This window comes from Stenella coeruleoalba, assembly GCF_951394435.1.
Source record: "Stenella coeruleoalba genome assembly, chromosome: 3".
Classification (NCBI taxonomy): domain Eukaryota; kingdom Metazoa; phylum Chordata; class Mammalia; order Artiodactyla; family Delphinidae; genus Stenella; species Stenella coeruleoalba.
Window position 1 is genome coordinate 33,238,050 of NC_137148.1, and position 16,889 is coordinate 33,254,938.

Genomic DNA, 16,889 nt, shown 5'->3' on the forward strand with positions numbered 1-16,889 from the left:
ACTCTTCAGTCTGATTCTCAGCCCTCTTTACTCCCTCATTTTTAAAAAGTGCTGGCAATGGTACAGCAGTGAGTGAAAGTCATTGAAACCCCATTGTGGATCTAAACAGGAAGTGGCGGAAAGCTGTAGGATCTTAAACAAATCATTTCCCCTTTCTTGACATCATTTTTTTTTACCTTATAATGAGTGGCCGGTGGCAGGGGGAGACAGGGGAGTGGGCAGAACTCTAAGGTCACTTTTAGGTCTGGCATTTTATCTTCTTTTTTTTTTTATTCTACCGGTATTTTACACTAAAGACTTTCTCAAACACATTGTCATTTGTAATTGTTATTTTTAACTTTCATACATATACAGATACACACACAAATGTACACAAAGTTTAAATCTTTCTGTTAGCCAACTGTCCAACCACTGCTAAATGTGAAAACAGCCTTCACATTTGATGAAATGAACCTTCACCAGTTCAGATCCCAGTTCACAGACCAAGGTCATAGATGTTGGAATGTAGTCCAAGAGCCTAACTTGGAGACTGCTGGACATTTGGCAGCTCCTGTTTTATAACTTACCATGTACATGTGGTGTTCTCAGAAAGGCTCCCATTGTTACTTACTTTGTTGTTAAACATCAAAAGAACCAAAATACCAAAATGTCAAGTCCAGGGAGCAAATGTTTCAAGAGAAGTTCTTTTTGTACTAATTTAACTTTTCTCTGAATTTGAACAAAGATGTGGGCCTGACATCAGGCCACTGCGTTAAATGGGATTCATCCAGTTCTCATTACTACTCCTTAGTACAAGGCCCAAGGATGCCATGCTACTTTTGGCACATGTAAGTTATTGGCTGGACAGATTGTACTAAACGAAGAAATCTCCCTAATTACAAATTATTAAAAAAAGAAAGAAAGAAAGAAAGAAAGAGAAAGAAAAGAAAGGAAGGAAGGAAGGAAGGAAGGAAGGAAGGAAGGAAGGAAGGAAGGAAGGAAGGAAGGAAGGAAGGAAGAGAAAGAAAGAAAGAAAGAAAGAAAGAAAGAAAGAAAGAAAGAAAGAAAGAAAGAAAGAAAGAAAGAAAGAAAGAAAGAAAGAAAGAAAGAAAGAAAGAAAGAAAGAAAGAAAGAAAGAAAGAAAGAAAGAAAGAAAGAAAGAAAGAAAGAAAGAAAGAAAACAAAAAGCCTGCACTACCACTCTGAAATCTCTATTAGCATTATCTTGGGGTATAAAGGATTTGAGAGACAGCAAGGAGAGGAGACTCCAATTGTTTAAAACATTTCTCTGGTGTATTTCTTCTGAACTTAGAATGCCAAGAACTTTGTCCTGTAGCAGTTACTTGTACACGGTTTTTTGTTTTGGTTTTTTAAATTTTCTTTCGCAATCTCTTTCATCTTTTCAATGAAAAACAGCCCAGGAATGGTTTTATTACTTCTGAGTATATGGGTAGTAGTTTCTTGAGTGGCTGTTTTCACATCATTCCAAACAAATTGTCTTTTTTAAAGAGTCTTGCTTCTTTTCCACTTGTTAATTACTATATTAGTCTTTCTCTGCCATTTGTTTCATTTTCTTTGATTTGTTTTAGTCTCACAATTTGATTGTTTTAGTCTCACGATAGGGGAAAAAAGAACAACTGAAAATTCACAAACTTATCTTTATGAAGCCTACTGTGTGCAGACAGCTGGGCCAGCAAGCCTCCCATATGCAAAGAAACTAGAGTCAGACATTGAACAATAAGTGGCAAGGGCATTAAGGTCAAGAGGAGCTCAGCGAAAAGAAGAAACCTCACAATATCTGATCTATTATGCAGACACTGTTAAAGTCAAGGATACAGGCTCATCCAGGGGATTAAGTTTGCCCAGTGAAGTTAAGTAAGGAACAAGGACTTCAAAATATTAGTCCCGAAGTTATGAGAGCTGTGTGAAGCTCCCACAATAGATTAACCAGAACATATAATTTCATCCGATTATACTCCACTTATCTAAGTGAAATTACATTTTCCCAGCTTAAAATACTTTTTCTCTTTCAAAGAGTGAGGGCTTTCAAATGTCAAAAGTTCTGCAATCTCTTAAGACTAGGAAAAAGCAGGTAATGTTAACCTGAAGAGCCTCAAAGGCCATGGAACTAAAACAAAGGTACACAGCACCCATTATACTAACGTGCTTTAAAACAGGTAGTGGGCAGTGGGGGGGGGGGGGGGGGGCATCTTTAATTTTTCCCAAAGCCATGAGATTTCTTTGGCATGGGATACTGAAGACAACTCTCTGAGGATGGGAGTCAAACAAGGAAAAACACGATCAGGACAAATAACAAGGGATTAAAAGATTGCCCGTAGGAAATAGGTTGTAGGTCAAAAAGCATGAGTTCGAAAGCTAAGTGGGACACATAGGCCACCTACCGAGTTTCAAATGAATCATAGTTTACAGCTGAGCACTCCATCGTGGATGACTGCTTTTCAGGCATCATAACACTTATAGAAGTGGTTATCGCATTTGCTTGGCTTACTAACCACTTGTGAAGTTTGGTACTTGGCTTGCAAACAAAGACACCATTTAATCTCTCAAAAAATATAAAATGTCGACTTTTTATCATATAATAGGGAACAAAGAAAAAGGGTCACATTCTCTAGAGCAGTGGTTCACCAAGGGTGGTCCCTGGGTCAGCAATAGCAGGTGAACTTGTTAAAATTGAAAATTCTAACAGAATCAGAAGCAGAAACTCTGGGGAATGGGACCCAGCAATCTCTGAATAATAAACCCTTCAGCCAACGTTTGAGAACCACTTCTCAGCAGCAGGTAGAAAACACCACACTTAAAAGTACAACTTTTAGGGCTTCCCTGGTGGCACAGTGGTTGAGAGTCCGCCTGCCGATGCAGGGGACACAGGTTCGTGCCCCGGTCCGGGACGATCCCACATGCCGCAGAGCTGCTGGGCCCGTGAGCCATGGCCGCTGAGCCTGCACGTCCGGAGCCTGTGCTCCGCAACGGGAGAGGCCACAACAGTGAGAGGCCCGCGTACAGCAAAAAACAAAACAAAACAAAATAAAAAGAAACAAAAAGCAATCAAGATTCTAAATCAATTTATAAAAAGGTGCTGTGTACTTACTCTGTTGCTGTGAAAGGCATAAACCCTGGCCCAAAGTAGCAGCTTCAGCAGTGCATACAGAATGATGAAAGGACAGGTCAAAGGTCTGAGGAGTGCTGTGAAGAGGCAGGAAGGAGATAATGGGAGTATGTGCTGGAGGCTCACAAGGATGGGGTCCTTATAGGAGGTTTACTTAATCAGCATTTCCTATTCATGACAGAATACTTATTCCAATTATCAAAAAAAAGATTAAAAAAAAAAAAGACTCTACCCTCCTCATCACAGCTGTAAGGGGCAGATGATGCCCTGCTCTATACACAAACTTACAACCACCTTCACCATCCACTTTGCCTCGGATGTAGTAGAGTTTACAGCCAGTCACGGAGTGAAAGCTGGACACCCTCCTGGCTGGGTGGCCTAAGACAACAACTTGCAAACCAAGTGGCCTCAAAAAAACTGCCATGTCTGAGTAGGAAGGCTGAAAAGAGTGTGCTGTGTTTGCTTCTAGCCGGATTCATTCATTCATTCAGAATTCCACAGGCAATCTTTTCTTTGGACTGCGTTTAGAGTTCACAAAAAAAATGGTTGGTGAGAAGTGCCCTGACATGAAGCAAAACTGACAAAGACATTTCTCCCCTGAGTGGCACGACCCTGAGGCAGAACCAAAAGCTGGCCCAATCAGTTCTGTTCAGTATTCTCTCCCAGGCACTGGCAACAAGGGACGTGCTGGAAAATGGTATGTGGGTCCCTCTCAGCTTTTAATTCAGTGTTAAGGAAACAAGTATCCTTGTGTTGCCCATCGTGCATTGTTAAATGTAAATCTAACTAAATCCTTTTGATGTTACCTACATCTTCACAGTGGCCTGGGCATAGACATTACTTACTGGATTTTAACGGGCTTCTGGACTCACAACTCTAACACAAATCGACATCAGTCTGTGATAGCAGAATAAGGGAATCCTGCCTTACTTCAATGTTTTCCAAAGTGTGGATCAATGCCAATCTGTGTAAGAATCTCTCAGTGGCTTGTTTAAAAAGTAGGTTCCTAGGTCCCATTCCAGACCAAAAAAATCTGCATAGATTAGGGTAGAGTTCAAGAATCCACATTTTTAACAAAATTCCCCAATGATTTGTATGTCCATCAAACTTTAAACCATGGCTAGTTTGGCTTAACAGTCAAAATGACTTGCAAAAGTCTAATCATAAACTTATGTAATAATTATCAGGAGAGGCCTTCAAGATGGCAAAGGAGTAAGATGTGGAGATCACCTTCCTCCCCACAAATACATCAGAAATACATCTACATGTGGAACAACTCCTACAGAACACCTACTGAACGCTGGCAGAAGACCTCAGACCTCCCAAAAGACAAGAAATTCCCCACGTACCTGGGTAGGGCAAAATAAAAAAAAAGAAACAGAGACAAAAGAGTAGGGATGGCACCTGTACCTCTGGGAGGGAGCTATGAAGGAGAAAAGGTTTTCACACACTAGGAAGCCCCTTCACTGGTGGAGACTGCGGGTGGCGGAGGGGGGAGATTCGGAGCCGCGGAGGAGCGCACAGCAACAGGGGTGCGGAGGGCAAAGCGAAGAGATTCCCGCACAGAGGATCGGTGCCGACCGGCACTCACCAGCCCGAGAGGCTTGTCTGCTCACCCGCCAGGGCGGGCAGGGCTGGGAGCTGAGGCTCGGGCTTCGGTCGGATCCCACCGAGAAGACTGGGGTTGTGGCTGCGCGAACACAGCCTGAACAGGGCTAGTGCGCCACAGCTAGCCGGGAGGGAGTCCGGGAAAAAGCCTGGAACTGCCTAAGAGGCAAGAGACCACTCTTTTGGGGTACGCGAGGAGAGAGGATTCAGAGCAGCGCCTAAACGAGCTCCAGAGATGGGTGCGAACCGCGGCTATCAGCGCGGACACCAGAGACTCTAAGGCTGTTGCTGCCGCCACCAAGAAGCCTGTGTGCAAGCACAGGTCACTATCCACACCTCCCCTCCCAGGGGAACACACGGCGTGCCTCAGGCTGGTGCAACCTCATGCCGGCCTCTGCTGCTGCAGGCTCGCCCGGCATCCGTACCCCTCCCTCCCCCCGGCCTGAGTGAGCCAGAACCCCCGAAGCAGCTGCTCCTTTAACCCCGTCCTGTCTGAGCGGGAAAGGACACCCTCAGGCGACCTACAAGCAGAGGCAGGTCCAAATCCAAAGCTGAACCCCGGCAGCTTTGCAAACAAAGAAGAGAAAGGAAAATCTCTCCCAGCAGACTCAGAAGCAGCGGATTAAATCTCCACAATCAACTTGATGTACCCTGCATCTGTGGAATACCTGAATAGACAACGAATCATCCCAAAATTGAGGCGGTGGACTTTGGAAGCAACTGTACACTTGGGGTTTTCTTTCTGCATGAAATTTCTTTCTACTGTTATGTTTATCTTAGTTTAGTATTTAGACCTTATTATCATTGGTAGATTTGTTTATTGATTTGGTTGCTCTCTTCCTTTATATATATATATATATTTCTTTCCTTTTTCTCTTTCTGTGAGTGTGTATGTGTATACTTCTGTGTGTGATTTTGTCTGTATAGTTTTGCTATTTCCATTTGTCCTAGGGTTCTGTCTGTCCCATTTTTTTGTTTTGTTTTTTTTAGTATAGTGTTTAGCGCTTGTAATAACTGGTACATTTGTTTTTTGGTTCAGTTGTCTCTTCTTTCTTTCCTTCCCTTTTTTTTATTACTTTTTAATTTTTTATTAAAAAAATTTTATTTATTTTAATAACTTTATTTTATGTTTTTCTTTCTTTCTTCTTTTCTCCCTTTTCTTCTGAGCTGTGTGGATGACAGGGTCTTCATGCTCTGGCCGGGTATCAGCCCTGTGCCTCTGAGGTGGGAGACCTGAGTTGAGGACATTGGTCCACCAGAGACCTCCTGGATCCATGTAATATCAAATGGCAAAAGCTATCCCAGAGATCTGTTTCTCAGCGCTAAGACCTAGCTCCACTAAAGGACCAGCAAACTACACTACTGGACACCCTATGTCAAACAACTAGCAAGAGAGGAACACAACCCCACCCATTAGCAGAGAGGCTGCCTAAAATCATAATAAGGTCACAGACAAACCACCGGACGCAGTCCTGCCCACCAGAAAGACAATATCCAGCCTTATCCACCAGAACACAAGCACGAGTCCCCTCCACCACGAAGCCTACACAACCCACTGAACCAACCTTCACCACTGGGGGCAGACACAAAAAACAATGGGAACTATGAACCTGCAGGCTGTGACAAGGAGACCCCAAACACAGTAAGTTAAGCAAAATAAGAAGAGAGAGAAATACACAGCAGATGAAGGAGCAAGGTAAAAACACACCAGACCAAACAAATGAAGATGAAATAGGCACTGTGCCTGAAAAAAAATTAAGAGTAATGAGAGTAAAGATGATCCAAAATCTTGGAAATACAACGGAGAAAATACAAGAAATGTTTAACAAGGACCTACAAGAACTAAAGAGCAAACAAACAATAAATGACATAAAAATTCTCTAGAAGGAATCAATAGCAGAAAAACTGAGGCAGAAGAACAGAGAAGTGACCTGAAAGATAAAATAGTGGAAATAACTACTGAAGAGCAGAATAAAGAAAACAGAATGAAAAGAATTGAGGACAGTCTCAGAGACTTCTGGGACAACAGTAAAGGCAACAACATTCGAATTATGGGGGTCACAGAAGAAGAAGAGAAAAAGAAAGGGACTGAGAAAATATTTGAAGAGATTATAGCTGAAAACTTCACTAATATGGGGTAGGAAATAGTCAGGTCCAGGAAACACAGAGAGTCCCATACAGGATAAATCCAAGGAAAAACACGCCAAGACACATATTAATCAAACTAACAAAAATTAAGTACAAAGAAAAAATATTTAAAACAGCAAGGGAAAAACAACAAATAACATACAAGGGAATCCCCATAAGGTTAACAGCTCATCTTTCAGCAGAAACTCTGCAAGCCAGAAGGGACTGGCAGGACATATTTAAAGTGATGAAAGGGAAAAACCTACAACCAATATTACTCTACCCAGCAAGGATCTCATTCAGATTCTACAGAGAAATTAAAACCTTTACAGACAAGCAAAAGCTAAGAGAATGCAGCACCACCAAACCAGCTAAAGCAACAAATGCTAAAGGAACTTATATAGGCAGGAAACACAAGAGAAGGAAAAGACCTACAATAACAAACCCCAAACAATTAAGAAAATGGTAATAGGGACATGCATATCGATAATTACCTTAAATGTAAATGGATTAAATGCTCCAAACAAAAGACATAGAGTAGCTGAATGGATACAAAAACAAGACCCATATATATGCTGTCTACAAGAGACCCACTTCAGACCTACAGACAGATACAGACTGAGAGTGAGGGGATGGAAAAAGATATTCCATGCATATGGAAATCAAAAGAAAGCTGGAGGAGCAATTCTCATATCAGACAAAATAGTCTTTAAAATTAACACTATTACAAAAGACAAAGAAGGACACTACATAATCATCAAGGGACCAATCCAAGAAGAAGATATAAAATTGTAAATATTTATGCACCCAACATAGAAGCACCTCAATACATAAGGCAAATGCTAACAGCCATAAAAGGGGAAATCAACAGTAACACAGTCATAGTACGGGACTTTAACACCCCACTTTCACCAATGGACAGATCATCCAAAATGAAAATAAATAAGGAAACACTAGTTTTAAATGATACATTAAACAAGATGGACTTAATTGATAGTTATAGGAAATTCCATCCAAAAACAACAGAATACACTTTCTTCTCAAGTGCTCATGGAACATTCTGCAGAATAGATCATATCTTGGGTGACCAATCAAGTCTTGGTAAATTTAAGAAAATGGAAATCATATCAAGTATCTTTTTCAACCACAACACTTTGAGACTAGATAACAGTTACAGGAAAAAATCTATAAAAAATACAAATACATGGAGGCTAAACAATACACTACTAACTAACAAAGAGATCACTGAAGAAATCAAAGAGGACATCAAAAAATACCTAGAAACAAATGACAAGAAAACACAACGACCCAAAACCTTTGGGATGCAGAAAAAGCAGTTCTCAGAGGGAAGTTAATAGTAACACAATCCTACCTCAAGAAACAAGAAACATCTCAAATAAAAAACCTAACCTTACACCTAAAGCAATTAGAGAAATAAGAACAAAAAAACCCCAAAGTTAGCAGAAGAAAAGAAATCATAAAGATCAGATCAGAAATAAATAAAAAAGAAATGAAGGAAACAATAGCAAAGATCAATAAAACTAAAAGCTGGTTATTTGAGAAGATAAACAAAATTGATAAACCATTAGCCAGACTCATCAACAAAAACAGAGAGAAGACTCAAATCAATAGAATTAGAAATGAAAAAGGAGAAGTAACAAATGACACTGCAGAATTACAAACGATCATGAGAGATTACTAAAAGCAACTATAAGTCAATTAAATGGACAACCTGGAAGAAATGGACCAATTCTTAGAAAAACACAAAGTTCTAAGACTGAACCAGGAAGAAATAGAAAATATAAACGGACCAATCACAAGCACTAAAATGGAGACTGTGATTAAAAATCTTCCAACAAACAAACGTCCAGGACCAGATGACTTCACAGGCGAATTCTATCAAGCATTTAGAGAAGAGGTAACACCTATCCTTCTCAAACTCTTCCAAAATACAGCAGAGAGAAGAACACTCCCAAACTCATTCTACGAGGCCACCATCACCCTTATACCAAAACCAGACAAAGATGTCACAAAGAAAGAAAACTACAGGCCACTATCACTGATGAACATAGATGCCAAAATCCTCAACAAAATATTAGCAAACAGAATCCAACAGCACATTAAAAGGATCATACACCATGATCAAGTGGGGTTTATACCAGAAATGCAAGAATTCTTCAACACATGCAAATCCATCAATGTGATAAATCATATTAACAAACTGAAGGAGTAAACCATACGATCATCTCAATAGATACAGAAAAAGTTTCAACAAAATTCTACACTGATTTACGATAAAAACCCTCCAGAAAGTAGGCATAGAAGGAACTTACCTCAACATAATAAAGGCCATACGTGACAAATCCACAGCCAACATTGCTCTCAATGGTGAAAAACTGAAACCATTTCATCTAAGATCAGGAAAAAGACAAGGTTGCCCGCTCTCACCACTATTATTCAACGCAGTTTTGGAAGTTTTAGCTACAGCAATCAGAGAAGAAACAGGAATACAAGGAATCCAAATCAGAAAAGAAGTAAACCTGTCACTGTTTGCAGATGACATGAAACTATACACAGAGAATCCTAAAGATGCAACCAGAAAACTACTAGAGCTAATCAATGAATTTGGTAACGTAGCAGGATAGAAAATTAATGCACAGAAATCTCTTGCATTCCTTAACACTAATGATGAAGAATCTGAAAGAGAAATTAAGGAAACCCTCCCATTTACCATTGCAACAAAAAGAATAAAATACCTAGGAATAAACCTATCTAAGGAGACAAAAGACCTGTAGTCAGAAAACTATAAGACACTGATGAAAGAAATTAAAGATGATACAAACAGATGGAGAGATATACCATGTTCTTGGATTGGAAGAAACAACATTGTGAAAATGACTATACTACCCAAAGCAGTCTACAGATTAAATGCAATCCTTATCAAACTACAACTGGCATTTTTCAGAGAACTACAACAAAAAATTTCACAATTTGTATGGAAACACAAATGACCCCAAATAGCCAAAGCAATCTTGAGAACGAAAAACAGAGCTGGAAGAATCAGGCTCCCTGACTTCAGCCTACACTACAAAGCTACAGTAATCAAGACAGTATGGTAAGGGCACAAAAAGAGAAATATAGATCAATGGAACAGGATAGAAAGCCCAGAGATAAACCCATGCCCATATGGTCACCTTATCTTTGATAAAGGAGGCAAAAATAAACAATGGAGAGAAGACAGCCCCTTCAATAATTGATGCTGGGAAAACTGGACAGCTACATGTAAAAGAATGAAATTAGAACACTCCCTAACACCATACACAAAAATAAACTCAAAATGGATTAAAGACCTTAATGTAAGGCCAGACACTATAAAACTCTTAAGAGGAAAACATAGGCAGAACACTCTATGACATAAATCAGAGCAAGATCCTTTTTGACCCACCTTCTAGAGAAAGGGGAAATAAAAACAAACATAAACAAATGGAACCTAATGAAACTTCATAGCTTTTGCACAGCAATGGAAACCATAAACAATATGAAAAGACAATGCTCAGAATAGGAGAAAATATTTGCAAATGAAGCAACTGACAAAGGGTTAATCTCCAAAATTTAAAAGGAGCTCATGCAGCTCAGTATCAAAAAAACAAACAACCCAATCCAAAAATGGGCAGAAGACCTAAACAGACATTTCTCCACAGAAGATATACAGACTGCCAACAAACACATGAAAGAATGCTCAACATCATTAATCATTAGAGAAATGCAAATCAAAACTACAATGAGATATCATCTGATACCAGTCAGAATGGCCATCATCAAAAAATATACAAACAATAAATGCTCGAGAGGGTGTGTAGAAAAAGGTATCTTCTTGCACTGTTGGTGGGAATGTAAATTGATACAGCCACTATGGAGAACACGATGGAGCTTCCTTAAAAAACTAAAAATAGAACTACCATACGACCCAGCAATCCCACTACTGGGCATATACCCTGAGAAAACCATAATTCAATAAGTGTCATGTACCAAAATATTCATTGCAGCTCTATTTACAATAGCCAGGACATGGAAGCAACCTAAGTGTCCATCAACAGAGGAATGGATAAAGAAGATGTGGCACATATATACAATGGAATATTACTCAGCCATTAAAAGAAACGAAATTGAGTTATTTGTAGTGAGGTGGATGGACCTAGAGTCTGTCATACAGAGTGAAGTAAGTCAGAAAGAGAAAAACAAATACCATATGCTAACACATATATATGGAATCTAAAAAAAAAAAAAAAATGGTTCTGAAGAACCTAGGGGCAGGACAGGAATAAAGTTGCAGACGTAGAGAATGGACTTGAGGACACGGGGAGAGGGAAGGGTAAGCTGCGATGAAGTGAGAGAGTGGCATGGACATATATACACTACCAAATATAAAAGAGATAGCTAGTGGGAAGCAGCTGCATAGCACAGGGAGATCATCTTGGTGCTTTGTGACTACTTAGAGGGGTGGGATAGGGAGGGTGGGAGGGAGAGGCAAGAGGGAGGAGATATGGGGATATATGTATATGTATAGTTGATTCACTTTGTTATAAAGCAGAAATTAACACACCATTGTAAAGCAATTAAACCCCAATAAAGATGTTAAAAAGAAGAAGAAAGCCATTTGGAGAGATAGTAAAAATAATAAGAAGAATTATCAGTACATGATTTGTCTTGGCAGTAATGTGACAATGAGAGGGAGAGAGACAGAGAGTCACACAGAGAGACAGGTTATTTTGATGGAAGGCATAAGTGGACAAGTGCACGAAAGGATAGAAGAATTAAAATAGGGCAAAAGAGAAAGTAAAAAGGAAGCTATATGCAGCAGTATCTTGTGGCCAGTAAAACAAATTACCACAAAGTGCGTGGCTCAAAATGACATATTTATTCTCGCACAGTTCTGGAAGCCAGAAGACTGAAATCAAGGCATCAGCAGGGCCACGCTCCCTCCAAAGCCTCATGGGAAGAACTCCTCCTTGCCTCTTCGAGCTTCTGGTAGCTCTTGGCAATCACTGGTTTATGGCTACATCACTCCAGTCTCTGCCTTGTGGCCACATTGCCTCCTTCTTTTCTCTGTGTGTCTTCCCCTCACTGCCTCTTCTCTTCTAAGGATACTTGTGATTGTATTTGGGGTTCATCTGAATAACCCAAGATAATCCAAGTTCCTCCTCTCAAGACGCTTAATTTAATTACATCTGCAAGGACCCTTTTCCAAAATAAGGTCATATACAAAAGTTCTGGGGATTAGGACATGAACATATCTTTTGTGGAGGCTACAATTTCAGCCCACCATAGAACAAAGAAGGGAACGAAGTGAGAAAGGAGTAAGGGGAGAAGCTTCCCTGTCCTATGCACATTCATCCAGGAAGGCAGGGGTGTCTTGGATTGTAGATGAGACCCTGGTGCCAACAGACTGAAATTTAAATTAGTAAAAAAGATCTCTATGTCCTGCCTCTTCATTGGCATGCTTCTTTGTTCCACATGAAACTGAGGAAATTCAGCTCCTCTTGAGGTCAGTAATGATTTGGTCAAAGGGAAATTACAAGCTGAAAAAGCTAAAAGTACAACTAATCAGATGCAATGCTTTAGGCTGAGTAAGAAGTGCTCTGGAAGTGTGGTGTCCACATAGTGACAAAACATCTGTCAGTACCAACCATTTCCCTCATCCTTGGAGAGGGGGTACCTAAAATGAAAACTTCACCCCCTCATATTTGCCAAATCCCCTAGTCTTGGAAAACTTACTCCACATGTTAAAATCACATGAGCCAGGCAGTAGAATCTCATTGTGCAAATCATATGTCCTATTTGCAATGAGTCAGTAACACTTGGCACAAATTATTTGTGAGTACGGTAAATTGCTTTAGGGGTATAGGAAGCCACAATCTAATTTATGCCTGAGATACAAGGAACTTCAGAAAGTGCCACTTAAATATTCTGGTTCCTAAAACCTTCCAACGCACAGGAAGTCACTACAGATACAAATGGAAAGTCATGTATTGTCATTGCATTGGCACATGTGACTCACCCATACCGAACAATGCATGGCCCAAAACACAGTTCTTCAGAATTCTGCTGCTTCAAATTAAACAAGTCACAAGACAGAATTTCCTATGTGTCGGAAATTAGGTCATATTTTGGACTTCATGAATGCATGTAAAGGGGGAGAGAATCCTATGCCCAAGGGATCCTGGCAAGACGGCAAAATGTCTTCCAGACCTTCCTAGAAATTTTTAGGCCCTGGGCCCTTACCAGGAATTGTCTGTGCCTGAACACTGGACACTGGCAAAAATTGCTGCTGGCTCACCTCTTCCAGTGGCAAGAGGCAAGAACAAACTGCAATTAGCAAAGCCAATCCTGAGAGTTAGTGTCTTGCTAACCTAGAATATTTGGGAAGAATTTTTAATTATTTCACCAATTTGATGAGTCCACCTAAGGACAGAGTTTTACTGCTAATGATACTACTAACAAGTCTTTACTGAGAAAGAGGGATGTCTCCTTTTCACACATTGTTTCCCTTCATATCCAACTCTAAAAGGTAGATGGTGACCCCAGTTTTACAGAGAATGAAACAGACACAGAGGTTAAGCAACCTGCCCAAATGCACACAGTTAGGAGGGAGAGAGTCAAGTTTCACTTCCAGTCTACCTAATACCAGAACTAGGCTCTTCTGTTTGACTCTCACTGAAGCGATTTCTTCCCCTGCCAAAATAACACTTAAAATTGCTCCTCATTTTCTGGTTCTGCTGGCACCTCTGCTGTACGATATGCTTATCTGTCTTGATTAATTTTTTTCTTTTCAGCCCCTTTGATGTGGATTCAGATTTCAAAACTGTGAAACGAAGAGTAAGCATCTTTGTTTCCTTCCTTGACTGGGTTTGTAGCATACACCTCTAAGTCCTCACCTACTTTCTTCTATAATAATATAACCCTTCCAGGAAGTAAGATAAACCATGTGGAAACTGATTGCTGTAACTTTGAAGTGAGTCATCTAAGCCCTACCATCATTTTGGACCCTTCAGAGAAAGCCATTTTCTTCCAGCATCAGACAGCTTTAAAAAAAAAAACATAAAGTGAGTTTGGCCTGGAGCTGCCCCATCTTTCAGCCTCTACACCTTCCTCAGCATCTAAAACCCCGAGGCCCAAGTTATTATGTTCAGTGGCTTTTGATGAACATACACATTTTTGTCAATTCCTCCTAAATTGTGCCAAGTTAGCAACTATTTATTCCTACCTTAGATCTGCCACCTTTGATAAGTATTCAAATATCTTATCTAAAATTGATGTCTTCTCAGTTTTTTCACAGTACTAAGAATCAAACAAGCATTCAAACAAGACAGTCTTTCCATGGGAACTTTCAGGGAGTCTTATTTCAACATTAAAAAATAAAATCCATATAGGCACAAGATGGAAACTTATAATCTCTCTGTTTTCTTTTGTTAAGATAGAAGGCTTTCTGAACACAGATCAAGTCATTTTAAAAGCCAAATAAGGGGCCCAATTCAGGCTCTGTTCATAGAGCCAGGCCAGCTGTATGGCTGCTGTTGTTCTATGTGGTCTGTATTTGGTCTGTATTAATGCCTCACACTTCGTGGGGTGGCTTTCATCTGTCATCAGGAAGCAGGGAGAACACTGACATAACCTCACTCTGTTGGCATTCTTGCTGACCAACTCCCAAATGTCCCCCAAAGTCTTTTACAAGACTTTCCCAGTAAGTGATCAATGCTGCAAGGGAAAACCCAGGACACTGAAGAGGGGAAACTGGTAAGAATTTGGAGTCAGAATTAAGGGCTGGAAAAGAAAACCCTAGAAACAGATAGAGATGAGGGCTAGGCGGGCAGTAGAGAAAACCAGAGATGGTGTGAGCATAGCTGGATTCAACTATTTAAGTGAAGAAACAGGAAAGCCTAATGATACTTTTATGGAAGGGGTGGTTGGCAGAGCTAAAGGGACTGGGTGACATGCCTCAAACCTGCAGCTCTGCTGTTCTTGGTCAGACCAGAGGAATGAAGCAGCGTGTTTCCTCCACAGCCCTTCTCCCCACCTCTCTTCCTTATCCACTTCCCATTCATAATCACAGAGAAAGAAGAGGCTCCATTCGGATAACTTTTTCCCTTCTTACAGGACTAAACAGAGAGTAGTTGACTAGGCATACTCTCTGGGGTCGCTTATTTTAACACACTCTCTGGAAGGGAGATTAGTTCTAGATTAGGGCAAGAGGAAAGGTCATCCCTTTAACAATTCCGTCTGTGTCCCCTCCCTTAAGAGATTGCTCAATGCCTCAACTAATGGATACTTGTAGATTGGGAAAGAATAAGGACTTACTAAGAAAACCCACTGAACACCAACACACTAAATTCCTTACTCTATTTGCCTTATCCATCCCAATTTCCTCCTCTTTTATAAAAGTAAAGGAGAGCAAGACATATTTCTTGAAAAAGACTGACTTTGAGGGATGACTGAAGTTGAAATTATATTCTGATCTCTTTTATATTCATCACATAATTTATTATAGCCATGTTAATGTAATCATTTACCCTTGGAATCAAACCAAAAAAAAAAAGTTATCATAGATCCAGAAATGATGCCAATAGTTCTGATCCGAAGTTTGGTTAAATAACCTGGTGTTCCACCTGAAGCTATTCCCAACAAAGTTTAAAGAATCTTTTTTGAAGAATGCTACCCAAAGTCCTAACTACCATCTGGGATTTTCTCAATGCCGCTTACTACACCTAATTTACTATGGTTAGCTTTACTTAAACAAGCTGAAAGTGCTCAGAACCATTATGGGAAAATAAAGTAACTTACAGGGCTGTGCAGTCAAAGTTTGGTTTGTTTCTAAAATAACTTGAATTCTGTTGTTGATAATACATATGAAAAAATAAGAAATTAACAAATATGCATCTTTTTTTAAATTCCTATAAAATCTAATCAGTCAGTTGCTATATAAGCAGAGAATGATAGAAAAACCAAACAGAAACTTGAAAATTGGAAAATACCCTAAAAATCCTTATAAAAAATGAGTCAGCCTCACCCAGAATGAGTCTTTCAGACAAACTCTTCATCTTGGTATAACAGGCCTGGAGTCATATCAAAGGACACTGGTAAGAAAACACTTTTTTTTTTTTTTTTGATAAAACTGAGATTCATCAAAGGATCATTTGATGATCCATGGGAACCATTTAAAAATAACACATACCAAAAGAAATATTTAGAGCCTTTGTTCTATTGATGATTTGAAACGTATGTGGTAATACCAAAATACCAAACTCAAATGTGGCAGCTCCACATGTGTTCTATCAAGGTCAGCTTTGTGAGGTAGACGCTGGATCACACATGACTTTAGCAGAAGAACAGAGTTACCTGCTTCAGTCAAATCTATGTAAGTATTAAAAATCAACAATTCATGGTGTTGTGGTAATCTCTGAACCCATTTGAGAATCTGAATCTTCTGGGGAAAAAATGGGCCTTCACATGCACTGTTGCACACAGTTCTGAGGGCTATGAATTCCTGAAGTTAATTTATAAAATTCATGCTAAGTACACCTGATGCTAACTTAAACTCCTAGTGGAAAGAAAGAGAGGTTAAGTAAGCATTTAGATAGTATTTTGTAACAACCATTCATCCATCAGCCCAGAATCAACTGAGGGCTTGGTGGCTTCTCTAACTGCACTAGGATTCCAAGAGAGCTGCAGGAGGTCATGAATGAATGGCCCTTGCAAGACTGAGAGGGTGGCCTGGGTTGCTGGTGATGATCAAAGGAATGGGATATTTTTCAGATGCCCAGAAAACTGGCTGACTTGGAGGTTGTGGGCAGGTGCTGGAAGTTGTCCATTGAGCAGTGACGATAGGGTGATGGTTATTTTCCCTCCACCTCTCAACCTCCCCCAGGTCTCTTAGAAATAGGTGGCTTACACTGAAATCTTCACAGGACACACTAGCTTCTATGCCATGCCAATTCGTTGATAGGAAATTGAGTTTCCACTTTGTAATAGTACTGTGCATGATAATGGGTTA

The 16,889-nt window shown here is 40.0% G+C and overlaps 1 protein-coding gene across 7 annotated transcripts in view; it reads right to left on the reverse strand.

Annotated features, from left to right (window-relative positions):
• The window catches only part of LOC307183458 (uncharacterized protein), a 921,334-nt gene that overhangs the window by 699,218 nt on the left and 205,227 nt on the right, over nucleotides 1-16,889 (reverse strand). For 6 of the 7 annotated variants that reach the window (XR_013827469.1, XR_013827470.1, XR_013827471.1 and 3 more), the window contains one exon: nucleotides 3,089-3,183. The exons of the other annotated variant lie outside the window; for it this stretch is intronic. Coding sequence is in view for 3 of the 6 variants with exons in the window: in XM_079915969.1 (XP_079772095.1) it covers nucleotides 3,089-3,183 (95 nt within the window). In the remaining 3 variants the exon portion in view is untranslated. The remainder of the gene's footprint in view (nucleotides 1-3,088; nucleotides 3,184-16,889) is intronic. 7 annotated transcript variants of the gene reach the window in all.